The 25,159-nt window shown below is 49.7% G+C and overlaps 1 protein-coding gene across 1 annotated transcript in view; it reads right to left on the minus strand.

The window, feature by feature from the left end:
• Positions 1-334: 334 nt before the first annotated feature.
• The window catches only part of SYT17 (synaptotagmin 17), a 34,985-nt gene continuing 10,160 nt past the window's right edge, over positions 335-25,159 (minus strand). Inside the window, exons 5-8 of the mRNA XM_048321134.1 lie at positions 24,471-25,090; positions 15,199-15,319; positions 14,382-14,537; positions 335-1,499 (exon numbers count right to left, since the gene is read on the minus strand). Of these exons, the coding sequence (XP_048177091.1) occupies positions 1,303-1,499; positions 14,382-14,537; positions 15,199-15,319; positions 24,471-25,090 (1,094 nt within the window). The 3' untranslated portion in view covers positions 335-1,302. The remainder of the gene's footprint in view (positions 1,500-14,381; positions 14,538-15,198; positions 15,320-24,470; positions 25,091-25,159) is intronic.

Here is a 25,159-nt window from a genome sequence, read left to right on the forward strand (position 1 = left end):
GGTAGTGGGGTTTCCTTTTGGGCTTCATTTAATAAAAAGAGGAGGGAGATGAGTGCTGCCCATCCTGCCACATGCCAGCTCTGGAGTTTCACAGGTCCAACCCACAGGGTGCTGGGTGGGCTTGGGCTGGGAACCACCATGGCCAGACCAAGGCATCCAGCTCGCTCTCCAGACCAACCTCCAGCAGCAGGTGCCCAGTTTCTCTCAAACTGCTCCCAGTTCACCTGCAGTGAGTAACAATGGGGTAACTGCCAACACTTTGGCTTTTTTTCTGCCATAAGCATAACTGAAGGAGCTCAACACAAAGGTGAATTCAACAAGTATCACCCCAATCTCTCTGGCACAATTAAATAGAATTTTATTTTCAATAAATATACAATCTGCATCATACCAGACAACACACTGTGGAAAAATAAAATGTGCAGAAGCAACCAACAGGACAGCTTGACTGTAGCTAAGTTCACTTGGTGACCTGAAGAACTACCTGGGTAAACACACACAACACAGAAAGAGCCACTGCAGTCTGTGAGAGAATTAAAATTGTGTTTTCTGGGTCTTCTTAACCGCCAAAGTCCCTGGAGCAGGTTTCTTTTGCACAGCACAGGTTTGAAAGGACACGAGCTGGTTTTCCCAGTACAAATGCTATTGGAAATGTCGATTTTGCTATATCATCACTGAATCTACTACGCACACAGACTGCTATCGAGACTGGCAGGTCACCGCTGCCGGGACACGGGATCCGTCCGACGCGGGGCCACACGCGTGTCCCGGCACACAAACGCACACACTAACAGCAGCTTAACTCTGTTAAAACTAGTACAAGGACAAAACTGGACTCAGAATCGATTTCACCACAGGTTCTACCATTTAAAAAAATATTCTAGCCTAATTACCACGTTCACCAATGAGAGCACACGGGTACTTTATATCTCCGAGAGGATGAGCCATGGATTTGGACTGGAAGGACAGCAGAGGCAGCTCCCAGCTCCTCCGCCCACTCCGTGCTCACCACGGCACGTCCACGCGCAGCCCGTGCCGCCCGGCGCCGCGCTCCTCCCGCGGGGCGCAAACAGCTCAGCGGTGCCGGGGGCAAGCAGCCAGAGCTCCGGCCCCAGGGGAACAGCCAGGACCCAGCGGGACGTGGGTCACCGAGGCCAGCACGGCCGGCTGGGCGCTGGCAGCCGCGTTAATCCGACGGAGCTGCCGCGGGGTGCGTGTAGGGTGTGAGGTGGGGTGTTTCAGTCGTTGGTTTATTTTTTATCTCGTCCGCCCGCTCGCTCTGGCTGCCGTCGGTTTCCCACCTCATGTCACCTCCAGGGAGGCGGGCGAGACGCGGTCGCACTCCTCGCGGGAGCGCAGGCTGTGCCACTGCTCCACGGCCGTGCGGTGCGCGTTCAGCATGCGGCGCCAGTGGTTGGACTCGGGCGCGCCTGTCGAGTACTGCCCGATCACAATTCTCCCAATGAAGTCGTTGCTGCTCTTCACGTTGTGCCCGTACACTGGGGAGAGCAGAAACAGAGAGGGGTCAAGGCAAAAGCACCGCTCGTCCACCCAGAGCCCTGCCCCGGGAACCCGAATGTCCTACAAACGTCCACCCACACCCGGTGCCAGATGCCAGCATTTTTGGTATGTAACTCGGCATCCGAAAAATGTTAAACAGGGGCTTGGAAGGAATAAAATAAGCTGTACTACAGCCAAATACAATTCAAATAAATAAGACACAAATGCACAGTTACCACGGTATTTAGCATGAATAGGTAAAGTAGAATCATAAAATGATTTGGGTTGGAAGGGACCACAAAGATCATCCTGTTCCAACCCCTCTGCCACAGGCAGGGACACCTTTCACTAGAGCAGGTTGCTCAAAGTCCTGTCCAGCCTGGCCTTGAAGGAGAATTGCATCATGTAAAGAAGTGCCAAAAGCTCTACCTGGGCATCATGAAATCACAAAAGCAGCCCAGCAGCCTGACCCTGGGGAAATGCAGATGATCTCAAACTGTCCTCCTCCACATGCACATCACACAAACCACTCCAGTGCTAATCAACAGCCTTCCCTGCTCAGAGACAGGAATTACACATGTCCAGGCTGTCAGGAGGATGTTTACACAGAAACTATTTGCCATAATTATCACTGCAGCTACTTGTTAAATGTCCAGGAAAGCAACTGAGGGAGAGACATCAACCCAACACCCTGTCCTTTGGATTAGCCCAGTCTCCTGGAACAAAAGGTTGCAGCCAGCAGCAAACCCTAATGAAGGGCCTGATCGCGGGAAAGGCTGAACGCTCCCACCAGACAGGAGCAGGAGCACTTTGTGTGTTGCAAACTGAAGCCCTGCCTCATTACAAAGTTGAAACGAAGTCTTTGCAAGCTGAAGCCAGGATATCCACAGGCACTGCCCGGAATATTAAGGATTAAAAAATCTCCTCAGGAAAGAGAGGGATTTTTAAGGACAAATGTCTACAGGAGCTCCAAATCCAGCTGGGCTTGTGCAGCAAGAGCATGTTCAGCCTGGCATAGAGCCCCTGCCAGCAGCACCAGCTCTCCAGGGCTGCTGAAAACCAGCACTGGCAGCAAAACCACGTCTGAGATCCCCATGGCATCACCCCGATGCTGTGCACAGCCTCACAGGCAGGCAGGACACCGGGCACAACGTGCTCAGCCTCACTTTTGAGCACACACCTTTGTCAAGGCTGTGCATTTCCTATTATAACACACACCCCCCAGCTGATTAGCATTACTTTAACCTGTCCCTCTGCCATCTCCACACTCTGCAAAGGCTGGTTCCTCACCTCTGTACCAGTCTGGGATCTTGCTCTGGGTGACTCAGGCACCACCTGCCAGCGCAATCCTAAAATCAAGCAGTGCCAGGTTACATCTCACTTTATCCCTTCTGACAGCTCTGCCACGCACAGTTTATGGGCAGAGATGCTTCTGCTCACCAAATTACCCGTGGGTATTTTAGGTGACAGCAAACCTTCAAATGCCCAAGTAATTTGTTCAAATAATTGCTCTGAAAACCTACCCTGCAGCTCAGAGCCCTGTAAGTCTATCTTCAAACGACACTTAGAAATGATTTGGGGTTCACCACCCCAGCAGGAAGACTGCACCTCTTCTGCCTGCCACCATCAGTTATCTAGGGCTGGTGCCATCAGGACGTGTTGTCAAGGGGCCAGGCTGGTGTTTTTTGGGAAGGCCACCTTCTGAGGAGGCAGTGAGGAATTCTAAGCCATCCGTCTCCAAGTAGTACACAGCTTGTCAGGGTTATTAACGAGTTCTCCTACAAGGCAATGGATCACGAGTGTAGCTAGCTATACTAAATGTTTCGCTATGATTTATTAGCCTACAGAAATCAAATACTGTGATGAAACCACGTAAAAATACCCCAAAACCAAAATTTTCAACAAGGTGTTTTTTCCCTTTTTTTTGTTTTGTTTTTGGGGGGGGGGTTTGTTTGTTTTTGGGGTTTTTTTTGTTTTCACTCTTTTTTTCCAGAATTAAAGAAGATGAAGCCTAATCCTGGGAGACAGTACCAAGTAAATTTAAACCAAGAAGTCTTGCAGGCCATCAATTAATCACAGGATAAATTAACAGTGGAGAAGTACCCCAGGCATACTGATTCTTCAAAAATACTCCATGACAGGACTGTAAAACAAGCAGGTGTGCTATCTAAGGGCACCTGTTATTCTACTGTTGATCCAAGTATTTTGAATTCTTGTAATGCAATTTGCTAATCTCATTGTGTCAGGTAATTAGCATGCTGAGTCCTTTGGGGTATTAATGGGCTAATTATACAAGCATTGTTGCTTCTATCATTAACTACTGTAGATAGCACAGAGACTTATTGCTGAAGAACAGGGAAGACATTTTCCAAGGCCAAATGCTTACTCACACACAGACCGTAAGAGGTAGCACTAGACTGACCTCAGGTCTACAAACTCACAGCTTCACCACAGCTCTCAAAAGCTGAGAGGTCTTTATGTACCAAAAATTCAGCTTTACCCGTCAGTTCAGAAGCCCTTTAAACTCAAGGACATGCCTCTCTGGGAGGCTAACTGCTGTGTTCCACTGCTAAACACCAGGATTTGCTGAGCAATCTGCTGGTGGCTGAGTTGCACCAAGCTCTGGAACGGGCCTTAGCCAAGAAGGGGCTGGAGCTGGCATTCTTTGCTCACACTCAGGAGCATTTTCCCTGTCGCTGCCACCAGTACTTCCAAGACCAGCTTGGAAAAGAGAACTGGAGGAGCCCACAGGCCCAGGTGAGCAGCTGGAAGCAGAGACTGGTGCTCGCCTCGCCCGGGGCTCCCGTGCTGACACAGAGAGGGGGAGCAGCTCCCCGGTCCTGCGGCTGCAGCGAGCGCTTCTCGAATAGGGGAGGAAGCCTTTCCTCGAGCACCACCAAGCACAGCCACTGCTGCACCGTTTGCACTCAGGTCTGACAGTCAGCCTGCTCCACAGCCCTGCAGAGCAGTACCAGCACTCCTCAGTACAGACCCAGACCCCTGGGGACCCTCACGGACCCACCGGGACTGCGGGTGCTCAGGCACCACCCCACAACCACAGCTGCCCAAGGCACTCCGCTGCGGGGCTGGCCCTGCCCTGGTGCAAGGTGACCTCCTGGTGCAGCAGTGCCCGTGGGGAGACCCGGGAGCCCCTCGGAGCAGGAAAGCCCCGCAGGAGAGCTGGGGCAGCAGGAGCAGACAGGAGCCTGTGCCAGAGCCCTCTGCTTCTGCACACAGACGCACACAGTGGCACACGTACCACGGCTGCATTCCCACCTGCACGGAGCCAGTTCCACACAAACCCACACCTTCAGCCGTGGGAGGGGGTTAAAAGCTCCTGCTCTTTCCTTCCAGCTCGTTCCACAACAGGCGAAGGTGGAGAAGCTCCATGGGCAGCAGTAGAGCACTGTGCCACACACTGAGTCCAGGTGTCTCTACAAGTGGACTGAGCTGTGTTCCCTGATGTATGAACATCTCCTGACAGAGTCTGAAAGGAGCTCATAGTAAATTTCAGATTGAATTTGCCCTTGGCCACAAAAACAGCGACTCCATGGAGCTGCTCCACAGCAGAAAATTAAGTAATTAACATTTGGGATTTTCAGACTGACCCAGACTCTGGTTATGAACAGGTAGATGCTGCTTTCCATTTAAGAAGCGTATTTTCCTGACAGAAACTACACCCCTGAGCTCATGAGCTCTTTTTCCACCGTTGCAGTAATTTACACAATAGCAACATCCATTTCTAGGCAAACACAGAGCAAAAAGCAATTAAAGAAGCAGAGGTGAAACCAATTCATTCTGCAGCTGCTCTTCACTGAGGGACACATTTGGAAACAGAAAGGCTTCTTAAAAAGACATTCTTTATAATAGAAATGCTGAAATACAGAAGAAAATTGTGTTCACTTATGTCCATTAAAAGGGTCAAATTCTTGAGGACAAGGTACATGAGGTAAATAAAACATTTCCATGTGATGGGCTTATTGATGCTGTGCTCCTAAATGATCCATATCCAACAGATGGGGGCCTGGGTGCCACATGAAATGTTTCTTTGGGGTAGGGTCCCCTGTACCCCACAGGGGTCCTGCACAGGGGGGAAGGCTGAGACCCCCAGGCTGGCTGCCTGTCCCTGCAGGGCTGGGGGCATGGCCATGCCAGGCACTGCACAGCCCAGAGCTGCTGCCCAGCAGGGCAGCACCTTCCAGGGGATGCAGTGGGCCTTGGAGCTCCAACACCTGGCTCTGGGGACAGCTCCAGCCTGAGCTCTCCCTGTCTCCTACCAACCTCAGTCACGTGGAATCACTTTTTGCCGGTCATCTCTTTCCCATGTCACTATGAAATTAAGCCATGGGGCTGCCTGGGTGGCATCTGCCCTGGCACCAGATGCAGCCAAAATGCCTTTTACTTTTCCCTCTCCTTTGCCTCTACACTGAGGCTTGCACACTGAGTAGCTGTGCAGAGCACGACCGCACATCACTGTCATCCATGAGTTATGTGCAACAGTAAAATTGAAGCTGGGATTTCAGAGACTAACTCATCCTTTGATTGAACACACTAGCATCCTTGGAACGACCAGAGAGGAGCACTAACTCAGACAATTTCCTTAAGCCAGCTTGAAGGTTATCAGTATCATTTACGGGATGGGGACAAGCTTGAGCCTTGCAGCTGGGGCCACGAAACATCTGCATCTGCTGCAAACGCTGTGCCAGGTGTGCTGAGCAGTTACTCAGCAGTTCCTGAGCGGTTCAGGCTGCGCTGCACCTCCCCGCACGGCCACAGAGCGCCTCTGCTGCTGCCTCTCCGGGAGGAACAGCAGGGCAATCTCAGCGTTCTGCAATAGCAGAGAGCTCCACCACAAATCATTAACTCCTCTTCAGTCACCTACACCGTCACCTGCAACGCAGTTAGAACCATTTAACTCAGAGAAAAGAAAAATTTGCAAGAACATGCCCAAGGCTGTACACAGGCAAGTGAGGGGCAGAGGCCCCCTGAGGACACAGGTCTAATGGGACCGTGTGGTCAGCCTGGCAGAAGCACAACCCTGTTGGCACTGACCATCAACACTTCCTGCACTTCCCATTCAGCCTCAGCACTTGGCGAGGTCTCAGAAAGTGCTCCCTTCACATACCTGCCCGCTCAGGCAGGCAGTGCCTCACCCCAGCCTGGGCAGGCAGGAGCCAGTGGCCAGGAGCCAGTGGCCAGGAGCCAGTGGCCAGCACTGCCTCAGCCAGTGAGGCTGAGCTGCCAGGCTAAGTAGGACTGAAAACTGCCTCTGAACTGCTTGACATCAATATTAAAAGGCTGTTTAGCACAAAGAGGAGCTACGAGGAGCAGCAGCAGCCGGGCTAATGATGCACACTGAGAAGGTCACAGGCACGGCCCAAATCCTGCCCCTTGCTCCTCGAGCATGGCCGGTCATATTTAGTGGAGAGGAGAGAAAAGCACGGGAGAAGATGCCGTGGTTTCCCCTTTATCAGTTTAATCTCCATCAGGCTCTGATGTGCACGCTGAACTCTCCTTCCTTCCAGCCTTTCCTCTGTGTGACCGCTCCCTGCAGCGGCTGCACCTGCCCAGCTCCAGAGGGAACTGGAACTGCTGGGGTACACGGCCATGCACAGACCCAGCTCCAGCTGCTGCTCCATGGGAAGGTGCCACCACACCAGGAGACTCTCAGAAACCTCTACAAGGGCAGCCCCTGTGCTCTGCCTGGGGCAGCCAGGGAAGGGGACCCTGCACGTGCACCCCAAACCCGGCGTCTCCCGAGTCAGGGTCTGCTCTCAGACAGGGAGAGGAAAGTCCTGCAGCAGACAGCCGGGATCCAGGGTGCAGGGAAAGTGCCAATGAGCGAGTGTGCCTTGCAGAGATCTCGAGGGAATGCAGGGATGACACCTCATGAAATTACCTCATCAGGAGAAACTGGAATTATGGGCTGGATGCATCTATCACAACAGCCCAGAGGATACTGAAAAGGAGTATCTATGGCTGGCTTTTCCCACCTCCAATCCCTCTTTTTTGAAAATTGCATCTTAATTCTCTGCACTATGAGCCCCAGATCCAACAAGGCACACAGATGACCTCGTGCACATTTACACACCTCACAGGGAGAGGCTCCAGCACCAGTGCCATGCAGCACCTGCACAGGCAGGCAGGGACAGCCACGCAGGGGAGGCAGCCTCTGCCTGCACCATCATCCATCTCCTGTGACAGCCACGGGGCCAGGCACAGGCATTCCACTTCCAGACACTGCCCTGCCACCCACAGCAGCTCCCGCCACCGAGACTTTTCTTCATTTGATACACAGGCAGATTATGGCCCTGCAAGACGTTTGAACAATTCCTTTCACTACAGCGTGAGCCAAACAAGATGAAGGGCTGAGGGCAGGAGAGCCATGGCACTGCTTTAATCAAGGTGCTTGGCAAAAGGAGCAAGCACCCATCATCAGCCTGGAGAAAGGAGGGTTTGCTCTTTTCTTTAGGGGAGAAAGATTCCCAAAAAATTCCAGAGAACTCCAGGACAGGCAGTTTCTGCCACATCTGCTGCAGTACATTTATTAACTAAGTCAGGCCACTTGATGATGAATTTAATTTTGCCTTCTAAGCAAGCAACAGATCGGATCAGGAAGCATCAGCATCTTGTTGCTCTCACCCTGATTAACGGCATCTCACTCCTCCTCGTTAAAGCAGTCAGTCTGCTGCAAAAAGCCAAATCCATCCCCAGAGCATCTTCCCTGAGTGACCCCAAAACAGGGCTGGGCCTGCAGGACCCCACTCAGCATCTCCACCTGCTCCGGGCTGACCAACAGCACCTGCCATGGGGACCAGGAGTCACAGAGGGGGACTGAGAATGGAGAGCAGTGGGGCCCTTCCTCCTCCCAGAGGGGATTTGCACATCGTACCCGCTGTGAGGAGGCTCTGCCAGGCAGGCTGGGCTCCAGGGCTCGCCCCTGCCAGCACATCTCCCCGAGCCCCTCTCCCAGGGTCCTCACAGGACCTGCTGGGCCCCCTCGAGTGGCCACCGGCCCTGGAGCAAGGGCTGGCAGGGCAGGAGGCACCAGCCAGGAGCTCACTGCTCCCCCAGACCTGGGCATGGACCATATGGTGTCTGCTGCATAAATGAATGAAGAGTTTTATAATGCCAGACACAAAGGCCAAATTCTGATCCAAGTTAAACAGGTATAAATCCCCAGAAAACACTGTGCTGACATCAGTGGGTTTTTCCATTTTTTCTCATTTGGCTAAGATAGGATTACACAGGTTTAACCAGGGATTAGATTTTGCTTCTCAGCTCCAGATATGGGAAATACACAGACAGTCCAATACTTCCAAAAGACACAAGATGACAAGAAACAATTTTCTAGCAATGAGTTGCCTAATTATCTGTCCATCTAAGAGATGTTACGGTGCCCAACCTGATAGTATTTCAAAACAGAAACCACTTCCTCCTCCTTCATTCCAGCATGGGAAAAAAACAGTTTAATTTGACTCATATATTAGAGAAGATTTCTTCCCTATATCTGTCTGCAAAAGACAAAGTGCCTGAATGTTTGTTGGGTTTTCTTGTGGGAAAGCAAAAGCAATAGGAGAAAGGAGAGATGAGCAAGTCAAAATGTAGATGTGTGATGTCTCCAGACACAAGGTGGTTTCCAGCCCTGCAAACAGCATCTAGAGATGATGCTGGTATCTCAAGGTCACACTTCCACAAAGCCAGGGAGACCAAAATTCAGATATATTTCTGAAGAAGCCTCAGGAAAAAAAACTTTATCAACCTTCAACCTGCTCAGCTAATTGGGACATTTGGAAATCAGTCTGTTAATTAAAAAAATACCACTGAAAAGCCTCACTATCTCTGCATCCTGTTGAAACAGGCAGCATTGCTTCAAAAAGAAAACATTTCAGTGAAAGCAACCCAAACCCAGAACTACACCATTATCAATATTTTGATACCAACAATTACTTTTTTTTCCCCTTTAGAAATACAAACATCATTAAATGGTCCCCACACTTTCCTAAAGGCCAGGGGGAAATGAGCCAACAGAGGAACCAGGTATATTGCTATTGAACAGCAATCTGTTACTTTAATCAAGGACTGCCTATTAACTGGAAGTTAATTAGAGCTCCGGGATAAAGCATTAAAGTTATCCAGGGGTCTGAAGACACGTGCTGTTACAGCACTTGGGGCATGGAGGTGGCTGATGGCATTGCCACGGCCCCTCTGCTGTAGCCAGGTACAGGTCTGCAAAGTCTCAACACTCTCTCAGAACAAAAATATGCCAAAAAAAGAAATAAAATGGAAAAACTGGTTCTAAGTCTTTACAGAAAACAGAGACATTGTCCATTTTTAAAACACACTGAAAAGTGAAGAGAATCACAAAATTCTACCAGGAGACAGAGTGCCCCTGAGCTGCACCCTCAGCCAGGACTGACTGGGAAGTTCTCACCAGTGAAGGTCCCACACGAATCAAGGCCAATCTCCCCATCAGCAAGCACACCCTGGCCCAGCCTGCTTCCCTCTCCCAGGCAGAGCATCCTGCCCTGCAGAGCCATGGCCACCCTCCACACAGGAAGGGAGCAGTGGGATGAGCCCCAGCCCTGCTCTCCACCAGACACCACCAGCCCCAGCTCTGCCCCAGCTCCAGCTACTCTCTCAGCCAGGTCAGAAGGCAAAGCAGAGCTTCCCCTCTACAATTGCACAGACAGTACCCAGAGCATGAAGATGATTTCTCCCTCTTTGGGGACTCTGCTTGTGTCACAAGCCCTAAAGATCCTGCCATGCAAACATGTCCAAGAGCTCATTTAAATGGAGAAAGACACACAGTCACCACAAGGACCTTGGGGAGACAAATATCCCCTCACTGTGAGTACTGAAGGTTGTCTTTTTCATGGTAAGTGATGAAAAGATGCTAAGGAGTCCCCAAGACACAGTTTGCCCTGGAGTGCTGGTGGTTTTTATTGGGCCATCTGGGCTTTACTGCAGTGCAAACAGCATTACTGACTATTGTTATTAACAACGTTATAATCATTAACAAAATACTGCAGTGCTCAGGTTTCAGGTGTTGTCTGCCTTCCTGCTGCCCAGGCCCAGCTTTCTGATGGTTAGGCTGAGATTTGGAGGACAGCCCAAAATCCCTCAGTGGGGAGAGCCCAGCGTCTCCGGGTGCCCAGCATCCGGCCCTCCCAAGCACAGAACCTGCACTTGCATCTCAAATATTCTTTTTTCCTCTTGGAAACGACCTTGGGCAGCAGCTGCTGTCAGGGCAAACTCCACCTTCCCCCCTTGCCATCAGCCAGAGTAACACCTTTGTTCACAGGTGCACAGGGTTAGGAGAACAGCCTGCCTTTCAGAGCCTGCCCCATTTCTCTGCAGGAGCTGAGCCCATGACTTGCCTGCACTCCAGCAGAATTTGGCACATGGGGCATTGTGTCAGGTTGCCAAAAAAACCCCAGAAAGTGGAAAAAAGAACCACTCAAACCAGTGCATTTCTTTTACATTATGTATATGGCTGCTCATTACCCAGACAACATGTTTGATGAAGTAAATGAAAATCAAACATCCTCTCCACCAGCTGTTGTCTCACTCGTCATCTTTTTTTTTTTGGTCAGGACATTAGACTTGTTATGAGTATCAGTGGCTTTCCTGGTTTCAGCCTCTTTTGGGGAGAAGCTGTGAACAGACAACACTTGCCTTTTCCTGGAGAGGACATTTCAACCAGAGCTCATCCCACCTCATTTCAGGCACTGACCTGGGACATGGGACTCAGTGACAGCTCCAGTAAGCATCTGAGGAAGGAGCAGAGGGAAAGGCAGGAAGACAGCTTGTACAGGTGTCCTGCACCAGGGTGGAAGGAGAAGCATTTTGGTCTGTAAATGCCAATAATTTACAGTATTGACTCCTTGTATGCCTAAGGAGGAGGAAAGACCAAAGAAGCAGCCCAATCACCCCCTCCTCCAATCCTGGCTAACGCAGAGCTCTCCCTGTGCACATCCTCTTGGAGGCACGCAGGGCCCCTCTCCAAACCCAGCTGTGCTTCAGCCCTGAGTTTGTTCTGGAGTTCAGCTCTCCAGAGCACCACCAGGAAAGCAGGGATGGTGCTTTACCATGTCCTCAATGTTTGCACACACAACCCTTGCTAAATCACAGCAAAACAGTGGAGAAACCCGTACCAGAATGCACTAAACACAGCTTGATTCAAGATGCACAGGAGAAAAACACACAGGGGGGAAAACAAAATTAATCTTACTTTGTCTGGATAGGGCCTTACTTTGCAGTGTGGTACCAGCCCCACTGGGAGCCAGGAGCCCCAGCTGATGGGAACTGGCAGAGTTCCAGGGCTTTCCAGTGAAGCCAAGCCAATGTAAAGACAGCTGCAGACTGGGTCCAAAATATGAAGCCACAATAAAGGTTCCTTTAAATTATTGAAGACATACTCACTTCTGGCTCCCATGAATGCTTTCACAGCTCTCTCTCTCTCCATTCAAAGCATCATCACCCACCCTTCAAGCAGGATTATTTTGCTTTTCAATTGGACTTTGACTCAACAGCAAATTTAATTAACTGACCTAATGGACTAGAGCTGTGGATTAGAAGAGAAAAGAAATAAAAAACAATTCCAAAGGAAACACACAACAGAAAGAACCACCACTGCAGCAAAAAAGAACCCCAAAGCACCTAAGTTAAAAAACCAACAAAACAAAACTACACCCCTGCCATGGAGAGATGCAAAACAGAGATCCTCACAGTGCAAGATAATCAAGAACAAATGCTTGGCAGTTTGGGTATCTTTTAACAGAAGATCCCAAAGCCCTTCATGAGTCCTTAAGCTGCGTAATACTGTTAGGTGCCAAGGATCTCTGTGGGGAACACCACAACCCCCTTCCCAGAACTTCAGATACTCCTTTAAGCAGAACCCCACAGATGCACACAGGAATAAAACATGTCTCCACCAACCTCAGGAGCAGATCTGTCACTTGGACGAGCACTGAATGTGGCTCAGCATCCTCACCAGCAGCACCACGTCCCCTGAGCCAGAGTCCTCATGACAAACAGTGCAGGCACTGAGCCAGCAGAAGGCTGTGCACACATGACCAGCAGCCCTGGCTCCAGCTCTCTGTTGGCTACACAAACCACACATCTCACACCAGAGCGTCCCAGGCACAGCAGAAGCAGCAGCCCAGGGAGCCCAGGCTGCACCTCACCCTTCAGTCCAAGGGCAGCAGGGCAGCCTGGCCCCACTGCTCCTCCCAAAGCTCTGCACGTTCCTTCCCAGCTTTGGAGCTGCTGGGGACATTTCTGGCCTGGGATTATTCATTGCAACGTTCAAAGCAAGCAGTGTGTCACTCAGAAAATGCAGCCCTGCTTGCGAGGCTCAGCGCTGAAATCTGACTGGGTGATGGATCAGCCAACCTCCCATTGGCTCATTTGGGAATACATCCCTTTGCACAGAAGAAAAAAATACTCAGAGACCCACTCATTAACCCTAAGCTCATTCACTGTGGTGAGGAGCAGCGTGCTCCCCTCACCCTCCCAACTGCACAGAGCTGCTTCTCTGTTTGCCTTCTCAGCTTCCAGCAGGAAGAGGGGAAAACAGAGTCACAAGATCACCTGATGGAAGCTTCCAAGAACAAATTCATCACTGCACATGCAAGGTACAGTCAGGGTGACATGCATGCAAAGCAGTGATTAATTACAGGTGTTTTGCTGAGGAAATTTCTGAGCACGAAGGGCAAAATTTAAATTGCTGATCAGCATCACTTTTTGTTATAACATGTTTGAAAACAAACTGATGGGTTGGAATAAGCCTCCTTGAACCAGCTTTGACACCTGTATCTTCCATATAAAAAGTAAAATTAAAAAATCCTTCCATCATCCTTTCAGAAGCAGAACCCTTTCTCTTCATCAAAAAAAAAAAGGTGGGTAATGGGTGGAAAGTTGTCCAAAAAAGTGTTTGTGAAGCGTGAGAGCCCAAGGTGGCAGAAGAGTGTGGGTCCCAGCACCCAGCCCCTCTGAGCCTGCTCCTGATGGTGCCCGAGCTCCACAGCTCCACAGGGTGGGTGAAGTCATGGTGTGGGAGGGAACCCCACCCTTCCCGGGGTCCCTGCAGCCCTGCTCAAGACTTTTATGGTGGAAAACAGCAGAGAAAGCCACCAGCCTCAGCAGGTCCCTGGCCCAGGACTGTAGCCCAAGCAGGGAGCACCCCTGTGCTCTGCCACTCCTGCTCCCAGCAGCGAGGCTCTGCTGCCTGTCTTCATGCCTCAGGAACAAAAACAGGAGATTCAGAAACTGCTTGTAAATAAAAATTCCTGTCCCAGCCAAGCATCTCCAGAGGTGAGCTCTGGGACTGCTCGTGGCCCCCAGGCTCTGTGGTCTGTATCTGGGTCCATGCAGGGCTTGGCACTGAGTCCCAGCCCTTTAGAAACAAAGGCATGAGCAAACCCTGCTCACGGAACGGGTGAGGTCAACGTGGAACACCTCTAGCTGCATCCTCTCACCAGCAAACCACGTCAAGTACCACAAGTGCCTGGGCTCAGGGATCATTCACTGCTGTCCTCTCATTCCTCTCAGGTTTGACTTTATGCCCAGGCTGGTTGCCACTGAGAAGGGCAATAACTGCTCCACCTCTTCCTCTGCACAGAAGCACTTCAAAGGGGACCAGCTAAGCACAGGACCGACTCCCAGCCAATTCAGCTGTTGGGTGGCAGTGCTGGGGACAGCTTCTGCAGAGGACAGAGTGCTGATAAAGCTTCCCTGGAGACCCCAGTGACGGCCACCCCGTGTAGGGTGGGACAAGCAGTGTCCTGCACAGGCTCACCTGCACACCCACAGCTGCTGCTTTGTTCACCTCAGAGCCAACCACGACCGTGCCAGGCCAGTACCACCACCACAGTTACCTGTGAACACCAGGCTGGCATTCTCCAGCTCTTCCTGGGGAACCTTGAAGCTGAAGGACTCATTGTAGAAGGGATCTATCGTGCCCCGCATGCAGGAGGTCTTCTTGGTTTTTGTTAATTTTAATCCGTGAACAAGCTGAATTTTCACAAAGGGATCTGGCAAAAAGCACAAAGCACAGGCTCTGTGTTACGGGGATCGTGATGCAGCACCCCTGCTCATGAGGGCTGGGCACCACAGGGATGGACTGTGCTGGGAAGTAGCCTTTGGAAATGCCTGGGGACTTGTACCCCCCTCTGCACCCACAGATTTGCAGCGGGGACAAAAGTCAGGCAGCTGGGTTAAAAACAAAACCACAGTTAATGCCAGCCTTGACAGAGACCAAGCATGCTGTTCTTTTTGGAAAATGCCAATGTTCTGGCAGCAGCAGAGGCTGGGGCAGGGAGCATGGGAAAACCCCCTGAGGACATGGGCACGAAGCAGTTCCCAGCCAGAGTGCCTGGAGCCAGCAGGGAGCAATGCCCACGGGCTGCCTTACAGAACACAGCACAGGGAGATCAAAGCCCCTGGCTCCTCACCTCAGCCTGGCTCAGAGATTTTGACATTAAATTTGGCAAACCCTCCACTGTGTCTCAGGGTAAGTGTTCCAAATTAATTTATTGTTGGCTATACATATAAGATGGACATCCAGAGCCTTGTATTAATGGGAACTGAGCACCAAATCCCCCTGGGTCCCCCCAAAATTGCAGCCTCACTGATCTGCTTTAAAGGCACATATTCTCTGTGCATGAGTAATGTGAGAAATGCACTGCCCTTTACCTGAACCTTGGCTCATGTCTGTCTGAAGAAGCTGTTTTGCTCTAATGATGTCCACGTTCAGTCTTCCTGCACTTGGTAGGTAGTTTAGTGACAATAGCAGCTCTCCCAGCTCCACTTCATTCTGCAGGGAAAAGAGAATGTGGAAATTTAGAACAGAGCTCGGAGGGGAAGAGAAGGGAGAGAAATTAAATAAATCCCATTTGTCTAAGTGCCTGAAAAATGAATTTTAGTCACGCTCTGAACTGCAACTAAGAACCATCTGGTGGTACCTCGTGCTAAGCAGAAACAGGAAAGAAACTATCCCCAAATGAAGATCTTTCTGTAATCACGGATCCCTCACCAGCTTCCCAGCAGCCATGCAAAGAGGACCTGTAAGGAGGCAGAGGTACAAGGTCAGTAGCTTCCAGCAGCTCCATTTTTAATGGTTCCAGGTAGTTCTGATCTTAGCAATGTGCAGAACACAGACCCAGTGGAGAAGACATTCTCCTTCCTCCCCAGCCCCCATGGACCACAGCAGCCACTTGGGAAGTTCAGGCATGCAGGGGTTAATGCATCCCTGGGTCACAGCAAGGCAGTTCAGAGGAGACCATCCCTTGCCACCAGAGACTGTGGCACAGCATAACTGTGCCCTTGCTGCTCACCAGCCTGCACCATGGCCACAGCTCCACACCAACATAGCTGTTCAGCCGTGATTTCTGTTCCTTTTACTTAATCATGCTTAAAACTAGTAATTAAAGAGCTGGAGAGCTCACATTGCTGCTCCTCAGATGTGAGTGTTTAAAATAACCTCTCCCCCCTTGCATGACCTGGCTCTGAGAGGCTCTTACTGTCAGATGCAAAATACACACACTGAGCTACTCTGCAGGAGTGCAGAGCTAGAGCTTCATCTCAACAGTCAAACAGTCCAAAGCCAACCTAGATCAGGTGTCAGAGCCCATTCCCAAGAGGAGAAGGAGCTGCAGTGGTACTGCAATCCTAACAAAAGGCTGAAGTATCTTTACTGATGCTCCAAATACTAGATTACAGGAACCAGAGACTAAAGCGCTGGGTAGACAGTGAAGGAAAAGGCTCTCAGAAGAGTCACAGCCTGAACTAACCCAAAGAACCAGGTTCATCAGCAGATGGGCCAGCACATGAGGCACAATCCCTGGCAAACACATCAGTGGCTCGGGGAAACTGAGGCTGGGGCTGCAGGGAAACCCAACCAGGAAAAGCATCTGATTTCTTACCCCGATTCCTTTTGTGACAGCATCTCGTGGGTCACACTGTGGGGCAGTATTGTGACTACACAGCGCCCACACTCACATCTACCACATGCATTTTCTTTTGTTTCTACAGTATTTTTGCTTCACTGAGAAGGCACCTCTCTTCCATCAACCTGGGCCAGCTCCCACATCACAGTGCTGCTCCACATATGATGTTTTAAGTTCTTTCCATCAGAAAGCCACTGCCCAACACAAGCCTGACCCAATATGCACACAATACTCACAATTCTGGCGAGGCCAACCCATACCTGCACACACTGTGCTGCCCTGTGGTTGCACAGCATAAGGATCTAAGAGACTCACATCTAAGGTGGTCTAAACACCATCTAATTAATTTAAGCTATCATCTTTCATTTGATTTTGCCCAGAAATGCTCCTCTCAGGTCTGCAGCTCTAACAGCCTGCAGACACGTTTATCATCAGGAACAGTCAGTGACTTTTAATGCAGTTACCAGGACAGGATGGAAGCATCACAGTGCCCACACCACCACCCTCAGCAGGAGCCACATGAGGTGGCCCTCAACCACAGCTCATTTTTTTAACATATCAATGACATTTTTAACAGACCCAGTCCTACTTCCACTTGCATTCACTGCCAGTCAGGTTCCATTCAGGCTTAAATTCCTAGAAATTCAGGTGCATTTGGACAGTGCAAATTGGGAAACTGATAAGTGATTTTATTACCTGCTGGGGAGAGACAAACAGCTCCAGCTGCAAATATCAAACTTCTGACACAGCCAGGTGGCAGGCTGGCATGGGGCAGTGATGCAGGACCTTTCCAATCACTTCAGGCTTACAGTGGTGAAAATCCACATTAACATTTGGGATAATTACTTCTGGAGCTGTCCATTGATGGAAGCTGCTGACCTTATCCAAGAACTGCAGGCAATAAGGCATTTCCCTGGGCCAGAGAAGAGCCATGAAGCTCACCAAGGGAAGGCAGATCTCCATGCTTCCAGTTTATTTGCATTTACATTCCATTTAAAAGAAAAAAAAGCCCGGTGTTGTGCACTGAGTGTCAGGCTGGATCTGTAACACCCACTGAGGCACTGGCAGGAGAACCATGTCCCATCACCCCTGCAGAGATTATGGAAGGAGCCACTGTAGTGTAACCATCACACTGCTGCCTAACCCACCCAGCCTTCCACAAGTAAAGGCAGGACCTAATTTTCTGCAGGGCCTAACCTAAAAGGGATATCGGCACCTCCAGAAAAATATTTCTGGCTATTTGAGTAAGGAGAGCTGTAAAATGCTATATTCTATAAGTGTGATCCACCAAAGGCAGCAGGCAGACTGTCAGCAGCTTTAATCAGTCTCAGATCAAGCCTGATCTCCCGAATCTCAAAGCACCTTCTGCCCCTTCATGCTTCTGAAGAGCGCCCACATTTGTGTTAATTATTTTGGAGGAAGGATCACACAGCCCCTGCCTCCAAGGCCACGGCAGGATGGGTGTGCTCAGAGGCAGCAGGGCAGGCAGGGCACGGGCAGCGCTCGCAGCAGCACCGGGAGGTGTCTGCAGGAGGAAGCCCGGATTCCCGGACAGCTCACCTCCCCGGACAAGTGACTCAGCCTTCTCAGGGCACTGAATGCCAGCAGCCAGCTGCCTCTGGTACTACAAACGCATTCCTTCCAGCTTAGCCACGAGGATCTGGGAAACGTGCTTCAAATGCTGCCCGGTGCCTCAGGAGATGTCAAACGCCCAGGAAAATGAATCGGTGGCTGACAGGCACCACACGTCAGGCTGGCACTGCCCCGCCGTGCCGTGCTGCACCACGCTCGCCAGCTTCCTCCTGGCCTTCAGTCACCTGCCATAATCAGCAAACAAGCAACGAATTCACGGGCTGCTCCGAGAAGCAGGAGGTGCAAGGCAGGAGGCTTTAGCTCCCTGTGCTTTTGCCAACAAGCTCATGCCATGGCTCCCTTCGCTGATGTGACAGTGCTGCCCACCCACAGCTTGGAAACGCTCTGTGCTGCCAGAACCAGCGAGCCCCGAGCCCAGCCCCTCGTGCAGAGGCACCCTGTGCAGAGGCATCCTGTGCAGAGGCATCCTGTGCAGGCACAGCAGCATCGCCCTTGCTCTGTCTCACACCAGAGCATCCCCAGAGCTCAGGCTGAGAAGAGGGGATGCGAGTTCCTGCACAGGAGGTGCCATCGGCACCCTGCTCACCGGAGGGCAAGAAGTGCCTGCATTCTACACTTCCCAGGTCTTTTCATCAGGAAACTACAGCGCTGTTGGGTTTGCCTCCAATGTTTGGCTCACGGCAGCAGCGTGCAGAGGTGCCCCTGCTAAGGCATCAGTGCAGCTGCCATTATTATGCTGATGACGCTTCGTGCCCAGATCCCAGATGACCCTGGAAAAGCAATTTCCTGTTTGATGAGATGCCGGAGTGACACCAAGTCTGGGATGTCTGAGACTCTCCTGAAGCTCTGATTAACATTTCACTCCTGGCTGTATTACACTGCCAGGTTGGATTTGCAGCCTTGGGCTTGCCTGCGATCCAGAACCTTCTCCAGTTACTGCCTGGGCTGAACCCAGAAATTTTGAACCAGAATTTTTTCTGCTCTATGTCATCTCTGAAACACAAAGAGGCTCCCTCAAAGGAAGATGAGCTTTTAATTAATACCATTTGCACATCTTGCTTGGACCAGGTAATTCCTTCCTCACAGCTTCCCCCCGACTGTTCCTTGTGCATTGCTACAACACCAGCAAAATTCTGCTGAAACCCTTCCCAACAGGAACCAGAGCACATTACATCACCACAGACATCTATGCATCGCTCCTAATGAAGTTTCAGATTGATTTTCCTCCTCAAGGTTATCTGTGTTGGTACCTCCAGGCACATTAGAAAACTGATGGTTTAGAACAGTTTGCTCTAACAGGCTTTCTGCAGCATCCTGTGACACAGCCATTGTTTTGGGAGGGTTGAGCTATTAAGGACCAGAACCTGAGAAAAAATACCCTTACCAATGAATAGGAGCAGTGTTTCCTACATAACAGACACCAACTGGATGTATGATGGAGAGAGTCACAAAATCCCTTCTGAAGTCTCACTGTCTTTGCATCAGTTTGGATGGCCATGAGAAAACCTCTATTGTGCAAAAAGCCTTGGGAAGAAGATACCCTATGGAGAGGCCCTGAACACCACCAGCCTCTCCTCTGGGCTCCTCCTCAGCAAAATACACCCCACAGCATCCCAGTCCTCTGCAGGAAGGGCAAAGAGTGAACAGAACTGGGGGGAAGTGATGACGTGACCAAGAACACAGATAAGGATAAAGAGAAAACAATCAAGAAGAAAAATTTTTCAGTGCTGCAGCTTTAAAGACAGGAAAGGGGGAAAAAAAACACTGAAATGGAACTGGGGAAAAATAAACATGCAGAGTGAAAGAAAAGAAGATAGTAGAACAACACAAGACAAAATATGAAAACAAACCACAGGTTAATTGCTAAAAATGTTGTTATCATGATGGACAAGCATCCATCACAGCATCCCAACACAGTTCCAACTCCAGTGACCTGCAGGGTGGGTGTATCCTGCCCTCTGCCAGGCTTTCCCCAGGGCATCTCCTCCACTGGCCACAGGTAAATCCCTTCCAGGGTGGTTTTAACATCCTGCTGCTGAGCAAACACGGCCCCATGTAACCATCTCGTACCATCCTGAACATCACAACTGACAGGTCGTTCTAGTGCACTCATAGTATGAAGTTAAAAAAGCAAGTCCAATCCATACTCCCTCTACTATAAAAATGACTTAATTTGAGGGAAGAAGGAATTTCATGCTATTTACCCACCACAACTAGACAGGTTTTTTTCCTTTTGCAGAATGATCTCCAAGCTCTCATTACTGCTGGTCTAAAACATTTATTCCTGCCCACTCAAATCTGCCAAAAGAGAAATGAATCATATGTCAATAAAACTTGGGGTCCTGAACATGTGCTTCAGAATTAGTTTTAGTGGTGAAATATGTGAATCTGAGCCCAGCTACAGCAAGGCCTGCCAACTTCATTCATGGTAATTAAGCGAAGCCACACACATTTCAGGGGATATTTAAGGAGTGCAGAGTGTTCCTACGGGGACTGGACTCAAGAGCCTTTCCATGAGCAGCTACCACGCTTTAGAAAGGCATTAATTACCCTGCAAGAGAAAGCCTCCCAGAACTACCAAGGATGAAGGATTTGGCAATACCTGACATTTTCTATAAGGAATAAGTCCTTCTGCTTAGCTGCTGGCTCTGATGATGCATCGGGTGGCAGCTCCCTCGTGCCTCCGCTTTGGGCTCGATCCCCCTGAGCACCGAGAGTGTGATCCAAGCTCAGAAAGTGCTGATGGGCAGGTACAATCTTCTGCCTGAGGCTTGGCACTCAGGAGTTGGTTGCACTGGTTCCTCAGGCTGAGAGGACAGCCTGCTGCTCACCTGTACTCAGGTTCTCTGGCCACCCACTGCTGCTGGCAGCAGGACAGAGCTGCACGGCCGCCTCGTTACACCCAGGCAAAGTGCTCTGCTTGCTCACTCACGAGCAGCCCCGTGAGCTGGTAATGAAGATACTCCTCCAGTAAAGAGGAGCTCTACATCCCATCCACAGGCCTAAGGAGCTGATCTTAGTCCAGCTCGCAGTGGAGCCAACAGAGCTGTTGGCTGTAGAAGCTGGACCATGCCTCACCTGGGAGAAGCTCGCTGTCCCTGCTGACACTGCACACACCAAAAGATTCCTGGCTTTCCCCACCTTTTGCAGCTCACTGGGGCTGGCACAGCCCTGTACTAGGGCAGGGTTCCAGCTTTGGGATGAGGGAACTCAGTGTGATGGCAGGACAAGGACTCGGCCCCTGACTTTATCAGCACACTCTGTGGCTTCCAGGTGGAGCCAGCAAGTGCAAAACAGACGTTCATCTTAACTCTTGCCATTTGGCCACTTTCTCTGCTCTGCCACAAAGCCTCCCACTCCCACCAGTCTGAAGAGAAAACTTCTCCACAGCTCCTGCCATCTGGATTCACTTTCCTCCACCTCTCTCCAGCTCATGATGTTTCTGCCTATAAATTCCAGTCTGGAAAAAAAAAAAAAAATTCACGTATTTTGTGTCTTTCATCTTCACATATCACGTCTATGACTGCCTGTGCTTCTCTCCCTCCTGTTACTGCTTATCCAAGCACCTGCTTCAGCCTTTTCTCCTGTGGCTGTGGGGTGCTGCCAGCTGCTGCTCCGTGTCACAGCCCCGGGGCAGCCAACCCAGACTGGCAAATTTTCCTCGACTAATGATCAGAACTGCACCACAGCACCACAGCAGTTTGTGCTGCTCACCAGGATCCAAGGACACCTTCTGCAAAATAAAATGCAACTGCACATAGGTATTTTTTTGCTCCCGTCTGTCACCATCTCTCAACACAAAGCACACTTCAGCAGGCTCAGGTTCAATCCAAGAAGAAACCGATAAAGGCTGTCTGTCCCTCAGCTAATCAAGCAAAAAAGTGAGAAGTATAAAAAAAATTGTCAACATGTCAAATCTATCATTCCACAGGCAGAAGGTTCCAACTAGTGATAAAAAAAACCTCAGAAATTTCCAGCACAAATATCACTGTTATCGAAAGACATTAAAATGTATTTTTTCAAAGCAATCAGCTCTATTGCTTTACTTCTTCCAGGATTTATCTTGACCCTTTGATCAATGAATTTAATCATCACTAGGATGAAACATGCCTTACTCAATGAACTTAAAAAATTTTATTATTGAGAAAATATGGGAAGATGATGCCAAGCATCATCCCTGGATGTCCTGTACAAGCATTGTTGCTCCCTTTACAGTTGCAGTCTGCCCATTGAGGTAAAAACAGCAAAATGGTATGAAAGGACCACTCTACTGATCAAAGTGTGGAGGACTTTTTGCTTAAGTTTTTCCATATGATAGCAAGGGGATAAATGCAAAAGGCTTCTAAGCCTGCCCATTCAAATGGAGTTTTGTCCTTCTCCTTCCTTTTATAAATATCAGAAATGCCAACTTCTGCATAAATAATTTATCTTGAATGCTAGTGAAGCAGACAGCACTGCTGAAAACAGCAGCAGCTTTCAATGAAACTTTGGAGAGGGGAAAAGGAAGAGCTGGCTCCGAGCTTGGCACACAAAGGCAGAGATGATCTTTTCTAATCAAGGTCTGTATTAGCTGTGGAATGAGTCCATGTAACTCATAAAGAGATGCAAAATACAGAGAAGTATTTATCATGCAGAAGTGGGGAGTGGGGAGAGAAGCAAAACTGCACGGTGGGAGTCACAGGGGGATAATGGGATGCAGAGAGGAGGGCTCTGCCCTCAGATACACAACACAGAGTCCATGATGAGCTGCTAATACCAAAAAGGAAAAGGAAAAAAATATTGTTGCAGGCATTTGTAAATGAACATTTGGGGGAGAAGCTCTGACAGTGAGAGGGTGCCAGGGACATGGTTTAGTGGTGGCCTTGGCAGTGCTGGCTTAAGGGTTAGACTTGATGATCTTAAGGTCTTTTCTGACCTAAACAATTCCTTGATTTTCCTTACAAATCACTTTGTAAGAACTGTCCCCTTGCCCCCCACTGCCTCTTCACTGAGCCAAGCAGATCCCACTGACACAAAGACATGTCCTACATAAACACATGTTCTGGGTCCCCATGATTTTGACTTGTGCACAACTTTAAAAACTTTCCCTTCTTGCCTGAACACTGTTCAAGCTAATCCCACAATGCTCCTACTCCTGTTACAGGAAATCCAGCTGGATAATCCTGCAGTTACCTGGAGCACTGATCTTCCTCCCCCTTAGGCAATGCAGCAGGTCTGAGCAAGAGAAAACAGTGCTCCCAGCCCCTCTGCACACCCAGAGGGGGCCAAGCAGAGTCAGAGCCCCAGCTGGCTTCACTTACAAACACTGCCTGGGGTATTTCCCTTCTGCAAGTGTCTGGTCATAGATTTCCACTCCAAACCAGACTCTTGGACCCACAGTGTAAAACAGCAGTGAGGCCAATGATTTACTGCTCATTTCATCCAATATCTCTGGCTATGGCACCCTTTCGTGAACACCTAAAAATCAAAGAAAAAGTGAACCATCCAACAGGGTTTAATTCAGCAAAGACTCCTTGGAAATTGCAGTTGCAGAGCTGGAAAGGAACTGGGAGAGGCAAGCTAATTACACCAACCTCGTGTGACACTCCTGTCCTCAGTACAAACATTGGAGATGCTGCTCACACTATGTTCTTCTCTTGGTTCTCCACAGGGTTCTGTGCCTCCAGCTATGTGGGTGATACCACTAGTGGCAAATTTGGTAGGTAAGCACCATTCCTGGCAGCACAGCTCAGATCTTTCCACTGAACAGCCCTTTACCTGGCTGGCAAGGAGGTGGCCCTTCCCTGAGAACAGGGGTGAAAGCACACAGACCCTCTGCATGCCCTCCTCCCATCCCATCGGATGGCTGACATGCCCAAAATGCATGCAACATTCCACTTGCATTAGACAAATGTTTGTGGCAAATTTAGTTCCTTCGGGGATCTGATGAAAATAAACCTATCACTCCTGTGCAGGTTTTTGCTCATGCATTATGCCACAAGTCTGTTTAGATTTCATCTTCTACCTGTTTTGTTGAATCAAATCATTACTGAACCAGCACCAGTGGCTCCCCTCATGTCCTCCGAGCACAGGAATGACCTGGGCAGGACAGTCACTGCATTCCTGAGAATGGATGCAGGTCACTGCAGTGATGAGAAGCACCTTCCCAAAGGTGCAGACTTCCAGAGCAGTCGTGAGTTGTTCTCATTTAAGCTGCCATAGGATCTTTGGTCATGACTATTAAAGACAGCTCCTCTACCTCACACTGTTAGTTATGAAACCAGTCGTAGGCCCACATTATTCCAACCCAGCAGATGCTGTGTTAACAAGATGACAATTACTAATTAGAAACAGCATTACTTGCCAACAGGCAAAGGAACCACACACACACACAAAAACCCAAAACAGCAAGAAAAACTGTGGCAATAATCTGATAAATTCTGTTACCTGAGAACTAGGCACAAGAGCTTTCCACCAGTGTCCACCTTTCACAAGGTCTACATCGCTCAAGGGCATTGACACTTTGCCAATAACACAATGGCGTGAGAATTTGTCAAAATCCACTACAGTTAAAAGCAGAGTTCTTCTCTGGGCTTCTAAAAAGGGGATTTCAAATGTGTACCTCTCCTCAAACACCGGGTTCTGCGTTTTGCGTTTCACTCCGGTCTGCTTGGAGTTCTTCTGATCGGGAAGAAGGCAGATCTTCACGTAGGGGTTGGAGTGAGCCATGTCTTGCCTCGAGCCGTCGTAAGAAATTGGAGGAGGCAGATCTTTAGCCTCGATGACTCGCACTATTAGATAATTATGCAACAGATCATACTGAGTGCTAAAGTGCAGCATGCCCAGCTGGTACTTGGACAAGATCTCCTCGTCTGTCAAGGAGTCCATATCATCGCTATTTGAGTCAAGAGAGTACAGCCTTGGTTCAAATTTTCTAAAATAGTCATCTGGGGTGTAGGTTTTTCGCAGGATAGTTGGCTGAACTGTTTCTTTCTTAGCTCCTATTATTCCAAACTCGATGGGTTTGATGTCAACTAGCGGAGAACTTGGCCTCCTCGAGTCCAGACCTGAATGAGAGAAACACACAAATCTGATTGTTAGAAAGTCCACTAAAGCAATTACAGGCGTGCATCAGC

This window comes from Corvus hawaiiensis, chromosome 16 (genome assembly GCF_020740725.1).
Source record: "Corvus hawaiiensis isolate bCorHaw1 chromosome 16, bCorHaw1.pri.cur, whole genome shotgun sequence".
In the NCBI taxonomy this organism is placed as follows: Eukaryota; Metazoa; Chordata; class Aves; order Passeriformes; family Corvidae; genus Corvus; species Corvus hawaiiensis.